The sequence below is a fragment of the Anarhichas minor genome, unplaced genomic scaffold (assembly GCF_050575085.1).
Source record: "Anarhichas minor isolate MPS153535 unplaced genomic scaffold, ASM5057508v1 ptg000003l, whole genome shotgun sequence".
In the NCBI taxonomy this organism is placed as follows: Eukaryota; Metazoa; Chordata; class Actinopteri; order Perciformes; family Anarhichadidae; genus Anarhichas; species Anarhichas minor.
This window is the reverse complement of record NW_027466449.1, coordinates 8958473-8975034: the sequence shown is the minus strand read 5'-3', so window position 1 is coordinate 8975034 and position 16562 is coordinate 8958473. Positions and strand designations below refer to the sequence as shown.

The 16562-nt window shown below is 42.6% G+C and overlaps 1 protein-coding gene across 1 annotated transcript; it reads right to left on the bottom strand.

Moving 5' to 3' along the window:
• Positions 1-731: 731 nt before the first annotated feature.
• Positions 732-12439, bottom strand: LOC142955174 (CD9 antigen-like). Its single transcript, XM_076096618.1, has 8 exons — positions 12194-12439; positions 6275-6377; positions 3778-3875; positions 3593-3667; positions 3421-3504; positions 3259-3315; positions 3041-3124; positions 732-2945 (listed from the first exon to the last, which is right to left on the bottom strand). Exons 1-8 carry the CDS (start codon positions 12260-12262, stop codon positions 2880-2882), a joined length of 636 nt encoding a protein of 211 aa, XP_075952733.1. The 5' UTR covers positions 12263-12439; the 3' UTR covers positions 732-2879.
• Positions 12440-16562: the final 4123 nt, after the last annotated feature.

Sequence of the window (16562 nt, the reverse complement as noted above, 5' to 3'; positions counted from 1 at the left end):
TGCATCTATAGCACACTATTCCTCCTAATGTATATCTATCTGCTACAGTGAATTAGTACTGGCTTATCTGGGGATTACGTGATTCCTTCAAAAACCTATAAAGTAAGCCTACATTAGGAAATCTACTACTTAATGTGTTAATGTAGATTCATTTTTATTTTCCGTAACCAATAATTGAAAGAAAAAACTAGGCCTTTCTTCGTTAATGTTGAGTGTGAATAAAACACTGCACCATTTTCAGATAAGATCTGATGAAAGTATCGGCCTGTTTAAATTACTTTTGGTAAGGTGGGGAGGTTATGTTTCAGTATTGAGTGCAGATTTAACCAGTGGAGTACGTGACTAAGTCCGTGTGTGGAATGGGGTTTGATATCACGACTTAGATCTCGTTACCGAAGACATTTCTAACAAGTTATTCAACATGTCAGAATCAGAAACACAAATGCAAAATACTCAAACCCCACCTTCCAACCTTGTCCCAAAAGCAGGTTTCCTGAGTTATCTTTTTCTTTGCTGAGAAAAACACACAAACCCCTTAAATCTGGAACAACTGATGCAAAGAGCTGTTATGTCTTTTTATTACCAAAGTCATGCACACAACTGCATTACTTTACTAATAACTGATCTGTTCTTGTTTCAAAGATTACTACTTATTTCAATATAGCAGGAAATGCATATAAACTATCATACATTGTAAACCCCTGTGATGAAATAAGACACAGGAAACAATGTAAACTTTAAAAGCTTTATTAAACTTCAAACAACTATCTTCCTGAGAAGCCTGGAATGGTATCAAAATAAATTAACACACAATCAACTACGAAAGGCTCGGCTGTGTACACGGTGTCTTTTTATGTGCACAGTACATTACATCTCCAGATTTGTTCAAACAAGTACAACTGAGAAACAGCAACAGCTTTGTGGATTGAGGCACACTTAGCTGTTCCTAGTTCATCCTATTTGAACCTCACAGAGCCTGTGAAGTAACAGTCGAGTGACTCTGTTGTGTCACTCAGAGTAAACGCCGCCTTCTGGAGTGAAAAAAAAAAAAAAGCCTTTTTTGTGTCACATTACACTGAAATGTTCTAAAATGACCAAGAGGCTTTTGAAATAGTTGGCAGAGAAGTTGTTGCTTTCACCATCTCTTGGCAGAGAAGAAGTGTCACACACCAAAACAATAACGGCAAGTCGAATGTGCGTGACAATTCCTTGCAGTCCAACTCTACAAACATATGTACACTTTTGCTACGTTCTGACAGCCCGTTGTTCAAATAGCTCGTTATTAAAGAAAGGCACATTAAGAAGCTGTTAGTTGTGTGGATTTGCTTTGACTATCGCAAACACTGTCATGACTACATGAACATCATACAACTACTACAAGCTCATATCTACACACAGCTTGTTAAATAGTGACTATCAAATCATCCACAAATAACGTACAACTACAAGAAAAGTCACATATATATTTACATACCACAGTCCTGTAATAAACCCTGCAGAATTAACAGTGGCCTGAGTGAACCTGGGTAAATACAAGTTATTGGAAGTCGGGCATTTCTGTCCAAACCTTTTTGTCTGCTGAGGTTGAAGAGATGAGAGGAATACAGGGGTTATTTCTCAGCTTTTGTTTTGTCGTGGGTGGTGTACTTTTAAGGCACAGAGGGGGGGGAAAGATGGGAGGTGGGGAGAGATTCTACTGGTTTGAATAACCCAATTTCCCAGCCCCAGTGCCTATTCTCAGTTGACTGGCTAGCCTATATTTAGCCTGTAAACATCCACATGCGTCCACATGATCTTGACGTACAGTCAACATAGACTCAAGGATACTCTCTTCTGTAAGAGAGCACTCATATAAGAGGAGCTTTTCCTTCGGGACGAAAAATAAAATTTGGGTTTTAGTTCAGCTGGTTTGCGCTTTCGATTTTTGGATTCACATTTCTGCTCCAGGCAGCTTTTGACTCTTGGCTTGAGTTGTGAAATCCACCACATACCTGCATTGTTTGAAAAATATAGAATGCACGGTTTGTTGTAAATGGACTAAAACGTAAGGAAGAGTTGGGAAAAATGTATATTCACATTCTTGCCAAGAGTGAGATGAGAAGATCAATACCACTCTCATGTCTGTGAAGTAAATATGAACTACAGCTAAACTAAGCTAATCCTCGACAACACAGTGAATAATTGCCGATTTTTCTTGTAGAGAAAAATCTATGTTGATTGTTAAGTTCACACAGAGAGTGTATACTGTATGTGTGTGAGTGAGGGCACAGGGGCTGCATGATGGATGCATTCCCGAAACATTCACTGGCCATTCCCTCTCGACACCCCACTCTGATTCCACCAATCAGGATTCACTACGAGATTCCAGCCAACCTTTTTTTTTTTTTTTTTTTAAAGGCTGTGATCTCATGTAACACAACATTGCTTTTACCTCTCGGGTTTGCTCTCTCGGGGCTAAAGTTTCCCACAGTCGAGGGGTCAGTGTCAAGGCTGTGTGAAAAATAATTGACACTACTGCGACAGTATGTGGGTTAAAATTTATAATGGTGACCAAATGGCCATGAGGAGGAAAACAATTTGACAGATTGTCAGGTCAACATCAGAAATCACACTGATCCTGCTGTTTTGGTCTTATCAGAATGTTCTAGAAGGTAGAGGGTGCTACTTTGCTTGTGAGTACAAATAATTAAAAAAAAGAGAAAATAGTGGAACATCAGGCCTGGAGAGCTGGTTTTAGCATCATAGTGGAAAGGATATTTTTGAACATGATCTATTTCCCGGGTCCCTGGATGGATGATGGACTACGGTTGACATTTGATCTGAAGGCTGTACAGTCTTTTGGGGCTGGGTGCAGAAGAGGTAGAGGTCGAGGGTCCAGCTTAGAGGACCTCCCTGCTGTTGCGAATGGCACAGCAGAGCACCATACTGAAGATCATCCCAATGATCTGTTGGGACGAAACGGAGTTTGAACAAAATCGTTCTCGCTCGCAATGCGTGCGTATTTGCGTGTGTTTTCAAGTCTTCTCAGATGCTGACTCACCATGACTCCAGCGATGCCGATGCCCACGTATCCAATGATGAAGAGTTTACTGTTGAAGAACTCCTTGATGCCTGTCTCACAGTCCTGCAGACCAAAGATAAGAGGAATCAAGCAGTGTGAAGTTGTCAAGAACCAGGATGATTTGTATGACGCCATGACTCATTAGAGGGGCGGAACTTTATTTCCTCCTTGAGTCTGGAGCCGGTGTCAGATCTTACCTTAGTATCTGTTGCGGGTTCAGTACAGGGGCTTTCTATGGTCCCACAACATTTCAGCTGAAAGTGGAAAGATAAACATAATATGATGTATGAGCAAACATAATGCATTTTCTATGTATTAAGAAAAAAGTGTTGCTCTAAATGTTTTATTTTAATACTTACTACTTTCTGGTATGAGATGATCAATGTGCTGTTATTGTTTTCATTGTAGGTCGTTGTGTAGAAGGTCTGAACGTCTTTGATAATCTGTGTGATAGTGGACAGTGCATGATGTGGTGCCATTAGGATTCATTGAACTAAATGGACTACTTAAGCTATCAAATATTTAATGTACCTTGTCCTTGTTTAAGAATCCAAACACCCCTGCTGCCAACTCCGCACCAAAGATGATCAACAGACACGCAAAGAACTGAAGGAATCCACAGAAACAATAAAGAGGGACAATAAATAGGAAGGTGAAATATATGTCAACTTAAAGATAAGCTTTTGCTCTTGTGGTACGTATGCATTTGTACTCACTGAACCCAGCAGGCATTGAGATTCCCGAACAGCTCCACAACAGCCAAAGAAACCAACCAACATCACCAGACTGCCAGCACCTATCAGGATATAGACACCTGGAGGAACACGGAAAAAGACACCGATGCAATTATAAACAAAAATGCAGGAAATAAAGTTAAATATTTTTTAAAGTCATGAGGTAAACAACCATCAGAATACCTTTTAATTTGATACACTCTATTCATCAACATAGAGAAAACATGCTCAGCTTTCCCCATCTAGTTCATCTGGCAATTAAGATCTATAGAAGCACCAGCAGAGGGAAGCATAGAGCTAGAAATGTAAGTCACTATATTCTAGATTGCTGAGCAGACTAGCTGGTGACGATGGTATTCACATGTGCTCTTTCAGTGGTTAGTGCTTAGATCCTTTTTTTTTTTTAGGAGTGGACCCACTTATTGTGCCTTTTAATTGTGTCCTCATTTGAGATGCCTTGTAAATAGCCTTGTTGCCAACAGCCTTATTCAAGAGAAGCTCTAAGTGGGACCTCCCTGATCTCCCATCAACCCACTCATTGGGAAAACAGCACTCATACAGGTGGGGTCTGTTGCCAGGCGACAGCTCTGCAGAGGATGGGGTGAGTGAGGACGCGTCAGCCCCCTGGGTGATACGTGCTTAGATGGAAACAGGAGAGGAAGACCGTTTATAGGATCCTGATGTGTCAACAAAAAGACTTGATGTGACACAATAATTGAGTTGGGTGCGTCATTTGTTTTGTTTATTAGGAAGGAGAGTTTAGCTGCCGCCTTAAACTTGCTCTCCCTGCGGTCTGCGAGCTGTCTGTTCTGTTTGTGCACTGAAAAACAAAAATCCGGTGTCAGGGTCGTTTATAGTCGTGCACATGACAGGGTAGTGGTCCATGGATGTGTAAAGAGAAAGGCAGTGGGAGCGAGAGGAACAGTAAATATGGTCGGAGGACTTTGTTTGGCTCCATCTTTGAGGTGTCTGACGATCAATTAGCCTGTTGATCGGCTTTTAACTTATCGCAGCTGGTGACAAGTGATGCTGCTGCATTCACAAACTGAAAGAGACGCTGTTTCTCTACTTGGTTTTCCCTTCGGCGCTTAGTCTGAAGTTGTTTGTCGTGTTCTTATAGCAACTGTTGAGCGCTCTCAGCTGTGTCTGTGGGGACAGCGCACTCAATGTCAAAGCCATGTGCAGCACTATACTCTGAGAGGACCTCACTTCAAGAAGCCCCCCCCCCCCCCCCCCCCCATCCTCAGTCAAACCACATAGACACCTGAGTCTTAGTTCCCATACAAACGCACAGAAACAGGAAATACCTTGAAGGTACTACAGGCTTTTGTAAGAAAAAAAACTCTTACCAACATTACACAACCTTCAGAGAAGAGAATACAGTAAACATCAGGAGGAGGATGGTTTAGTCTGGACATTATAAGTATCACACTGATTGCTGTGATCACAGAGAGGACGTGGAAGAATAGTCCTACACAAGAAAGCTAAGCACCTCTTTCTTTTCCCTTTTTGTCATTTCAATTGACGTCCCATGTTGTTTTTCCTTCAAATCTTTGCCATGGATCCCCATCTGTTTCTATGAGTGACGTCTTCCAAATGCTTTTTTAACTGTCCCAACACTCAGTGTCTCCTCCTCCTCCTCCTCCTCCGTCTCTTTCCATCTGGGCAGGGTGTCTGATTGAAAGGTGGTTAGCAGCCCTGTGGTTTCTCTCATGCCTTTAAGCTCTATGTAGAGCAGTCATTTCCTGTTATTCACACTCATCTCCAGCACGAAAGAAGCAGGCACTAATAATACAAAAAAAGCATGAGAGCAGGTTGCATTCTGACATTTCACCGTGCGTGGCAAACTTAGTGAGACACCCATCAAACTATGACACTCGCAAACACTTTCGCATTCACACACAACAAGCCTGACTTGCGTAGACGCACTCAGTACTTCCCCCTTAAACACAATTTCTGTGCGTGCGTGGGCTTTTATATGTGTGTATTTGTGTGTATGTGATGTGCATGGAGGCCTGTGGAAGGAAGATCCATAGAAACAGACCTTCATTCACCGGCAAACACATATTTAAAGCCAGAGAAGTGAAACAACATGACATTTTGCAATGTTTATGGTACTAATGTGTGTCTAGCATACTATTTAAAAATGGTATTATGTTACTTATTTGCAAAGTTCATGGATTGATTTGAAAAGATACAATAGTGTCATGATGTGATACGTTTTCAATGCTGCAAAAATAAGGAGATTTTCATTTTCCATTCCTAATATCAGTCAACGTAAAAGTCTAACGGCTGATACGACTTTCCGTGACCCATTTAGAGTGGTTTCTGAGCAACATGAAAAAGACACACACAAACTTTGAAAAAACGAAACAATACATAATCACCAGCAACAACAATACTTACAGCATGTTCTTACACACCTACACTGTGTGTACATTGACTGTAGAGATGACCTGAGGTGTGTTATGGTACTCACCAATGAAGAAAGTGTCTGGAGCCTTGTCAACATTGAGAAGAGACACAGTTTCTGGATCGAAGCGCAGCCACAGTCCCACTGCCAGAACAAACGATCCCATCAACTGCAGAGAGAGAAGAGAGACAAGGACTTGTAATAAGCTACATAATGACCACTTATTTCAGACAAAACACATTGAACAACAAATACAGGACCTCTGTAGACAAGCAGTCCACAGTCATGCGCTGTCGAGACTCATGCAGGCTTTAATTGTAACTGAACCCTAATAAATACCAACTACAGATGTAATAAACGTTGAAATGTCACATGGTTGCAGACGGTCCTCAATACAGTCAGTAAAGTAGAAAATCAATGTTCTTGGTTTCAGCATTCATCACAGGAGTGTAAGTGCATGATTTTTCAGGCCTTCAGAGGGCTTGTTCTTTTGCTCTCCCTCAATGGGGTTTTCCACATAAAGCAAATGGTGCTGTGGAGTTTCCACTCCGACCCTCCACCCGTTGCACGTCGGCAACAGGAGCGTAATCTCTGTGAGAGTTGTTAGGCTAAAATGGAATGTTGTTTTTTTTTGTCAAACCAATGGTATGAATACTTGTCAGTATCATGGGTGAATCATTTATGTGGTCTAGACCCCAGCGAAATGTAACTTTTGTAATTTTGAAAAAAAACAAAAACGTAGTGATTTTTGGCGTCCCAGTAGGGAGAAAATGACCCGCTTGGCTGTGGGGAGCAGTGTGGCACCTTGAGCTTAAACAGGCTCTGCTGTTTGTTTGGAAATGTGGCTCCATGTTGCTCATAGTTTCCTTCATCTAAACCACCATCAGCATACATTGAACAAAACCCTACTCCCTGCAATGGTCTTGCAAACTCACTGCAACAAAAAACCCTTTATTCTCTTAAGTGGTCAAAAGTTGAAGACCTTGAAGTAAACGCTTTGTTTTCAAGAGATCTGAGATGCTCTCAAGGACAGAGACTGTGGTGGGTGCACCACTGATGGATCAATACTGAGAGGTTCTAATGATCACTGAGCCTATGCCCCCTGAGGATTATGGAGTCTAAAAACCTTCCGAGCCGAGCTTCAAAACAACACAGTGTGTGTGTGTGTGTGCAGAGAAATAAAATGATTTGTCTAAATAGAGTATTAAGGAGTGCTTGTCACATGGTCTCTCTGTGTCCTAGATATCAGAATTGATGTAGTGTGACTATTTGTTTCTGTGTCCTCTCGCTCTGTTATGTGAATTTATTTAGAGAAACAAACCCCATTCCAAAGTTCAGACAAAAACAAACTGCTCCACGTTCGTCCACTCAAATCCACTTAAAAAGTCTGCACAAGTTTCACTTCTTTTAGTCTTTATCTTCTAGCCCTCATGTTCTACAGTACACTCCTCTCCTCCTCCACTCCAGGTCCTCAAGTTATATTTTATAGTGTTGGTCTGAAGTAAAGCCAGTAGCTTAGCTGTAAAGCATCGGAATAAGACAGGTGTTGGGAAGCAGGCTTCCTCCAAAACTAAGGATTTAGCATCATGCGTGGTGATGTATGGGACAGCTGAGCTCTTGGGGTTTCAGGATTAGCAGGTCCAAAGTGATAAAGCACATTAAAGTGAAGGCTGCAGATATGTAGACTTACTGAACCAGGCTGGATTAGTGCGTATGAGGGGCTCTGGATCTATTTAACCCCGGTATTTGTCGGAGCACCCGATGGTGCGATGGCGTGGTTGGAGGTGTGAGGCGAGGACTGCTGCCCACTGAATCGTGTGGATATGCACACAGCGCTAAGTGTTGCTGTTGTCCCCAGGCTAAAGTCGTGTTAGTGGTGTAGGAGGAGCAGATGGCTGTTTCACAATTGCAAAGAGCTCAGAGCTCAGCCGAACCTCATTACTATGACGGCGCCATTTAAAAGCCTTTTCAAAACCAGATGCATTGAACGGCTACCACGCTGAAAGTTCTCATTTTAGAAAAAGGCATCCAACACTGCAGGCAGTAGCTGACACGCTCTCAACTCTGGCACTCATCCCAAAAGGTCCCATTAACCCCCTCACTGCTTACATACCCCCTGCTTTACCCCCCACCACTTCATCTGCCATCATTACCCCGTCTGACACCAGACACACCCCTCCCCTCCCTTCTCTCGGCCCCCCTGCCTCTCAAATCTACCAGCCCGCCCCCTGATTTATCTCCATGTATACCCCTCCTCTACCCCACCTAATCTAGCCCCCCCCCCCCTCCCTCCAAACCTCACCCAAAGGACAAAGACCCACTGTCTCCCTGTGACTATACGTTTTGGCGCACAATAGGAGGGAAACAGACGGACACAATGAAAGAGAGAATGAAAGAGGGGAAGAGAGAAAGGAAAAGAGAGTGTAAGTCGTCAGACGAGCCATCATCTTTCTTCTTTGCCTGCGGACATGGAAGACAGAAGCATCTTATTCAGAGACAAAGTTGAAACTCCAACCTGTGGCCTATACAGGCCCTGTATAGCGTATGTGTCTCTAAAACGCAGATGGAAGTTAGAATCGCGGAGTTACCTTACAGCCTCTCTCTATGCTATATTGGAAGATAGTTTATGTGACTGGATATTTCTAGACAGGGACGGAAATCTCACTGTTGCAGCTTTATTGAGGTTCTTTTACAGTAACAAGGCCTACTTTTTTAACAGGGCAGTTAAATAGTGTTTTTGTGAGGGGAATTTCCATGAAACAGGGGCTGAGCTGACACAGGACTGTGGTCTTGGTCAGAGACAGTCTGAGCCATTATCCACTTTCTAGGTTAGACCTTATTTTCAGGAAAAAACTAAAAAGCAGTCTACAAAAGCAAAACATCTGTCTGGCATATGTTTAGGAAAACATATGCAAGAGCACATTAAAAAAAGATAGGCAGAGGGAAAGTGTAAATAGGAGGGGGATCATTATGGGTGGAGTAAATCCTATTGTACTCTGCCACAGGGCGAGGGTGGGGGAGTGTGGTGGCACACATCAACCTCCACAACACAGACCAGTGTGTTTGTGTCGTGGTGCTAGGGTTTTTGTTTTAGTTTGTTTCCCGTTGTAGTCCGCCCCCGCCCTTATGACTTTCACCTCGTCAGTCTTGCTGTGACCCGCCCCTTGTTATCTGCCGCCTTTCCTGCCTGACGTTTGTACTCTTAGTCTGTAAGCTATTTTTGTTGCGATAAAATATCATCGCTGAATCTGCGAGTCTCTGCGTCTGCATTTGGGTTCCTTCCCGACCTGTTCTGCTCCAGCAGCCGTGACAGTTTGTAGGGCTGAATATTGGGATAATATAATTACCAGAAATCTTCAAAATGTTGGACGCCTCTTCACAATAAGCATCCACACATGTGTGTCAATTTTGATAGTGAAATTCTTTCTTACAATAGATAAATCCATCTTTTAATCCCGTCTTACCTTATTGTTTAAAAACAAATCTTAATTTTCTCGAAAATAAACATCTCAGCTGTTTGATTTGGGAAAGTCCAAGACATGAACTTGGACTTGCCCCAAAACTGTTTCAAACTGCGGCCGTATTACGGGAGAAAATGTTTTCTTTGAAAGATAATTTAAAAAATGCTGTTTAGTTGAGAGTGTAATTTTGGAGACGAGGTTGCTCATTTCAGCCCTCTGAACTCTCACCAGAGAGGTAAGATGTTGGCTCTACAATTGCTGTATGAGGAAAAAACAATTACCTTTTTACTTGGACAAAAGAATTGAATGGTATACAGACAATATAGGGGTCAGTCCCAAAGTGTGTCATATCGGTTGTTGTTGATTAGTAGAAAGAACACTGGGATATTTCACACACATCACTAGTAAGTAGCGCTTGCCCCTCACTGCTAACCTCCCACGCTTTTTGACTAAATAGGGCAGTCAGTGAACTACAGCACACAAACACAGGCCAGACAAGCCAGCAAGGTATTGATGTTCCGTCGTAAGCTGTTGTATTTGGAGCTATCAGCGTAACATATACAAGTGTGGCCTGCATTACATTGACGGTTTGGCATTGGAGCCCTGCAGGAATCTCACTACATCATGCTGTGACAGGGAGTCATCGAGATGCATAAACACATAGCCACTTTGTACGTATCGAGTGATGAGCATGTTTTGTTTGTGCTAAATGAGGATGGTTGGATGACGCTCTCAACTATTTTGGTAAAACACAACTTAATTTTGTGTTTTAAGTGTGTGAGTGTCAGCGTGTCCCACTACAGTAAGTGTTGAAGAGCCACCGGCCTGTCTCTGCTCTTCTGTCCACTCAGGGCTCATGGAGAGGGGGGGGGGGGGGATTTGAAGGGAAACATATCTGCCCCTCCTCCACACACACTCTTCTCTCATCATCTCTCACTCCACCATCAACAGAGGGGGGGATTGGGATGCAGTGATTATGAACAGAGAGTGACCACTGTTCATTGGCAGCTGAAAAAGTGCAGGGAATGTGCAGAACACGCATGCAGTCGGCACCAAAAAGTGGAGCACCCATATTGGTGTTTCTGTGCGACATGGAAAACACACACGCAGACATCCACAGAATATCCCGCTATCCTCATACCGATCTGACTTTCTATCTTTATCTGGGTCAGCTGTCCCTCTTTTGCCATGTGAGCGCGCACACACGCACATTAATATCCCTCTCAATCTCCCAATGACCCTTTTCCCTCCTCTCACATTTGCTGTCTTCCTGTCTCTGTTTTTCATGAACAGGTCTGTCAGGCACTCACGCATCCTCTTTTTCCACCTGTCTGTCACCTCTCATAATTCACCTCTCTGTCTCTGCAAGTGCCCACATTCAGTCAGATGTACTGGAAAAAAAATAAAAATAAAGCAGATTTCAGCAACAGCCACACCCATCCTGGATGTGGGGATAGCCGGTAAGAGGAGATAGAATAACTTGATGATTGGACCGGTGGGGTCGCTGCATTAAGGGCTCCGGCAGGCCTGATGCTTCGCCAGGCAGGAGCAGCACACTGAAGTTATGCTGCTATTGTCCCCGCTGTCACAATGGATCCATTCACGCTGCACTCAGCGCCTGATCCACTCCACAGATGCTTGTTGGAAAATCTTTCTCTCTCTCACACTCTCTCTCTCTCACACACACACACACACACAAAAGAGCGTCCCCCTCAGTGGAGTGAGAACAGTGGAACAAAACATATCCCAAAGTGCACTTTTACGCATACACACACAAACACACAAGGTTATCCAGTAACTAGGTGTAGATCTTAAATTAGAATGTTCATTTATAGTATGCAGTGAATGGACTTAACAAGGATGGCAAGGGTTTATTAAGGAGGGACATGCGCAAAGCATGTCTGCAGGACACACAAACGCACGCGCACCTTTCACATCCACCAGACAGTTGTCTTGAGTAAAGTGACTCTCTTGTGCCTCCATCTGAGTGCAGAAGTGCTGCTTTCTAAAAAAAAGATCAGCAGTTGAGCTGATCTTGTGCTCCTGGTTGTAACTTCCCTTTTTTTTTTATCAATCAGCTCTGTTTGTTAATGTGGCGCAGGGAGCCAACTGCGGAGTTTGTTTTCCATTGCTTTCTCTCAATCTCTCCCCCTTCTCTTTGTCTTTTCATTCAGTCTAAAACACGCTTCGCCGGGAAAACGAGGGCGGGTTTTTTTTTCCTCTGTGGAAAATCTGATTTGAACCCGGTGAGACAAAACTAGGAACCTCTAGCTGTCACCGTTTCCGCACCACGCTGGGTAAACCCACGCCGGACGGCCAGCAACTAAATAAAGCACACAAGAAGATGACAGCAAGGACGGAAAACAATCTAAGCATCGTTACTGAAATAACACGTGGGGGTGTGAACGCCAGCTGTGCAGTACTGCGAGTAGTCTGCACTGCTGCACTTGCTCCGTGTTCGTTTACGCACGCCCCGCATAACATCGCCTCGCACTCACACGCACACGCACTCACACGCACTTACCCAGAAGATAAAGTTGAACACGAACAAAAGGTATTTGACACATTTCATTCCTCCTTCCACCTTCGACATTTTGGCTGGATGTTGTTTGCCTTTATTCCCGCAAAATGCTCTGACGGTTGTGTTGGCTCCGCGCAGCGTGACAATAACGGTCTCAACACTTGTGTATCGCAAAGCGTTCTCTCTCTCTCTCTCTCTCTCTCTCTCTCTCTCTCTCTCTCTCTCTCTCTCTCTCTCTCTCTCTCTCCCACACACACACACACACACACACACACCGCAGGATCTCAGACTCTTTCCAGACCGCCCCTTTCAACAAAGCAGAGGGGGGCTGAAGGGGGTACCGAGACTACAAGATGAAGACTTAGCAACAATTTGTATTTGAATTGTATTTAAGTGGTAAAATCTTACCGGAAAAAAAAGAGATTAGCAACACAAGAAGAAAACAACAGATCACCATACTTTTGTTACTGTCAGGGCTGATTGTTGTTATTAGTGTTAGTACAAACCACAATTTCTGTTCATGTTATGCATATTGAATATACAACTTGTAATGTTGCATACTATGGCATTGTGGTTGAACTATGCTTTGCCAAAGGATACCGTTATCCCTTTGGCTGACAGTAAATGTATCCCATAATAAGTGTAAAGTAAACAAGTGTTTCATAATCAGTATATTCCCATCAAAATGTGTTTGTAGAACCACACCCTCCCATTATCCTCACACACCTTCCATGGCAACGATAAAGAAGTAGTTCAAGTTTGGTAGGTTTACCCATTAAACCTTGAGAGATTTGTTTCCTATACACGTATAGCATCTCTTTTACTGTGATGTATAGTGGCCTATTTTTCGCATGCATATCAGACATATCAGGCTAATAATAATAAATGTCATCCTGCACATATGAAGTATGGAAACCAGCCTATTTTTATGACCAGAACTACTGCAAAGTCAAAGAAACTCGTGCACAAAGAAAATAGTTATAAAGACAGCATCTAAACAAGGGAAAGCCCAGCCTCTATGAAGAAAGGTGGTTTGTGTTGTAATCACATCATTTGACAACAGGATTTACTCAATTTCCTTTTAAGATGTTGAGGCATTTCATAACTGAAAACAGAACAATAACCTTACCCAAGCCTTTCCTGTTCCTACAAACCGGGTGTCGGTGTTGCATTATAAAGGTGTCAAAGACTTTAAAAACGCAAGCTGCCTAATCATTCATCAATAAGAGAGTTGACCAATTCTCAACGGATGAATATTGAGAGCTACAGTAGTTTCCACTTCTTTCTGTTTTTCTCCCCGTGGCACTAAATTTAGTCCTGGAGTGATGAGTAAAAGATGAGTTTTTCATCCACTTTCATCCTCTTTCAACTAAATCTCTAAAAATCGAATGAAAATGGGTTCGAATAAGTAACTGCGCTGGAAAAGGTCAGAATTTGAATCACAACAGAAGTCAAAGTTTACAAGAAAGCTCACTAAAAATCACTTGACCCGCTCATTTGAATTATTTACATTTCACTTAATTTGAAGCACAATTGACCTCTTATTCTTAAATACATTGCCCGACCTTGTGCAAAGCATCAGCTAAGTACAACCTAATTCTACTATTAGTGGAATGGAAAGAGTAGCCCCTGATGTCTTCCCTCAGTGTCATCAGTGACTGGGAGCATGAAACTCAGCAGCAACGCCATGTTCAACATAAATATTTTCCCCACAACCATGGAGAGCAGGGGGAACGTCCAAAGAGTAGTTCATTTTATCACCGGGTAATTAGGCACTGGTTAGAAAATGTCCATATAGAGGAAAAAAATGGGCTGGCAAGCTTAATGCTAGAGGGAAGAAAGAGTCAGACAGGAATGACACGACAGAGAGAGAGAGAGAGAGAGAGAAGGAGAGAAGGACTAGTGTAAACGCTTAGATGATGAATTTACGTGAATAATCATCAACATGTGGCTCTTTTCACACACATGAACCGAGCCGTCTTAGACTCTCAGAACAGCAAAGTTTGTGCTGTGACACTTGTTGAGGGAATTGTGCGGGACAGAGGGAAAACAGATGAGGTTTAGTTAGGACGTTAAACATAGCAGTGCCATAAAAGGAAAGGCAGATAAGACTGGGACAAGAGCACTGTGTCCCCGCTTGTTGGTTGTTGTTGGCCGCCGGTGGCTCAGTTGCTATGTGGCTCCAAACATATGTGAACAAGAAAAATTGCTGCAGGTCATAACCCCCATGAAGAAAGCCAGTAAACGGCTGCCTGGATTGAATTACAGCTCAACATGATGTTTAAACAGGTTCATCTTGGGGCTGGCGTGGTAGCTCTGCTCTTACTAGTGACCCGGACAAATTTACTACTCTAAGCATGTTAAGAATTTGAATAAAGTCCTGGTTTTACTCCTCTCTCGAATGGGTGGCATCAGTAACAGCTCTTGTTATTGTGTTGTTTGTCTGATACATCCGTCAGGGCCTGGACCCTTTTCCCCGGCTCTGTGGTCATTGTTGATGACAGACTGCGATATCCTTTGGCTGCGAGGGTCGGTGATAGTCTCACTATGTCAGGAGGGGAATTTAATAGAATTGTTACGCTATATTAGTTGTTGAAAATAATATTGATAATGCCTTGATCATTTTGCTTTGATTACTTAATACAACAACAAAGTGGCAGGAGCCTTTAGCTGTGGAAGAGGTTTCTATCTGTGGCAGCATACCACCATCTACTGGTCACACTGCAAACATTGACTGTGTGGCAATTTATTTTCAGTGAAAGTCGTCTGAGCAGTTGTGCTCTTGGTTCATTTAGAGCTGAGTGGTACAAATGCAGGGTTTTCCAAATGAGAAGCTGTGACTTGTTTGAAGGCTCTTTGACAGTGAGTGCTATGCATTCACTGTTTATATATCCACGCCCCTGTTTGCCTACTTGACCTGCAAACAATTTAGAAAGTATAAGAGATGGGAGGCAGATTTTGCTTCATCTTCAGCTGCAGCATTAGTGAAGGTGAGAGCACAGCCAGGAACCTGGGGAATGTGATGATGTGTGTGAGAGAGAGAGAGAGAGAGAGAGAGAGAGAGAGAGAGAGAGAGCTCTGTCAGTCTTATCAGTCCTCGTCTTCGGTTCATTTCAACATGTATAAGGTATAGTTTTCAACTTCACCACAAGAGGGTAGCATATTCTTGTGAAACCTGTCACAGACATCCAAAATATGTATATGATATATAACTGAGATGAATTGTGTGTTGGTAAAGACGAGACCCTGAGAGCCTCATATTCACTGTGTCAGTTGGTTTGTGAGAGCTTCTGCTGTCATACAGAGGAGCCTGGTGTTAGAATTGGCATATTTTGTGCATGTTCCTAAATGTACTGTTGATTATTAAATTACCACTAAAAGGGAGTCAATAGAGGCCCACAGCTAATTGTTGTCAATGGGACGCTCTAGTGGAGTATATATATATATATATATATATAAATATGTGAATCATATGCTCACAGCCCTTAGCGGAGGTATAGCAGCCTTGATAACTGGGCCTGGAAGAGTGCATTTTTGGCGGAGAACAGCGGAGTGATGCGGAGGTGTTTTCACCCGGATTTGGTCACCAGTTCTCAACCCAATTCAACACCTATGTGAGATTTGACAACCTTTTGTGTTTGTTAAATGTTAAAAAGCAAACTTGCAACCCTTGAGAGATAACTAACTAGCTAGTATTCTGGTGCAATTCTTTAAAGTCCTTTTTGTTTTGGTTTCTTGGGGTCGTGAAACACAATCACATATTATCACCTCATCAGGTTGACATGGAGAGCTTGTGAACAAGCAGTTGCCCATTTACACATTGAGCAGACACAGAGCAGCCTTGGCATTAACTTGATTTGTGTCTCTGATGAATGTAAGTCCAATACTCTACTCTCTACTTTGGGGAAATATGTGGCTCTTTAGCTGCTAAATGCTCCACTATGTTCACCAGCTAGTAGCTAACTTTGTTTACGCTGTTTGGTGCTCAGGTATTGTACAGTGGCTCTATCAGACCTTTTCACTGTCACTGCGACCGACCCTTTTTCATATTTCAAATGGTCATTTAATTCATTATTAATATGAAAATATGAATAAGACCAAAATATGAACATCAACATTAAACTGACACAAGAAACCAGGCAAGTACTGAGGTGTTTAATAAATAACAGGATGAACAACACAACAATAACAACAACATTAAAAGCTTGAATTCATTTTGTATATATACACATACTGTATACAGTATATTTTCATATTTGACTGTATAAACTATAAATATGACATGCAGTCCTCATAACTTAAAACAACCAGGACTTCTCAGACTGAGGTAGGGTCAGGGGCCAGAGGGTTGGATAAATGAAGCTGTTTCTGT

What these genes read in the sequence shown, in the direction of transcription:
- LOC142955174 (XM_076096618.1), bottom strand. Translation starts at nt 12,262, where the DNA reads ATGTCGAAGGTGGAAGGAGGAATGAAATGTGTCAAATACCTTTTGTTC. An exon ending in TCATCTCATACCAGAAAGTA is followed by an intron (nt 3,316 to 3,420) that starts GTAAGTATTAAA and finishes TTCCACTTTCAG; the next exon opens with CTGAAATGTTGTGGGACCAT. An exon ending in AACCCGCAACAGATACTAAG is followed by an intron (nt 3,125 to 3,258) that starts GTAAGATCTGAC and finishes TTTGGTCTGCAG; the next exon opens with GACTGTGAGACAGGCATCAA.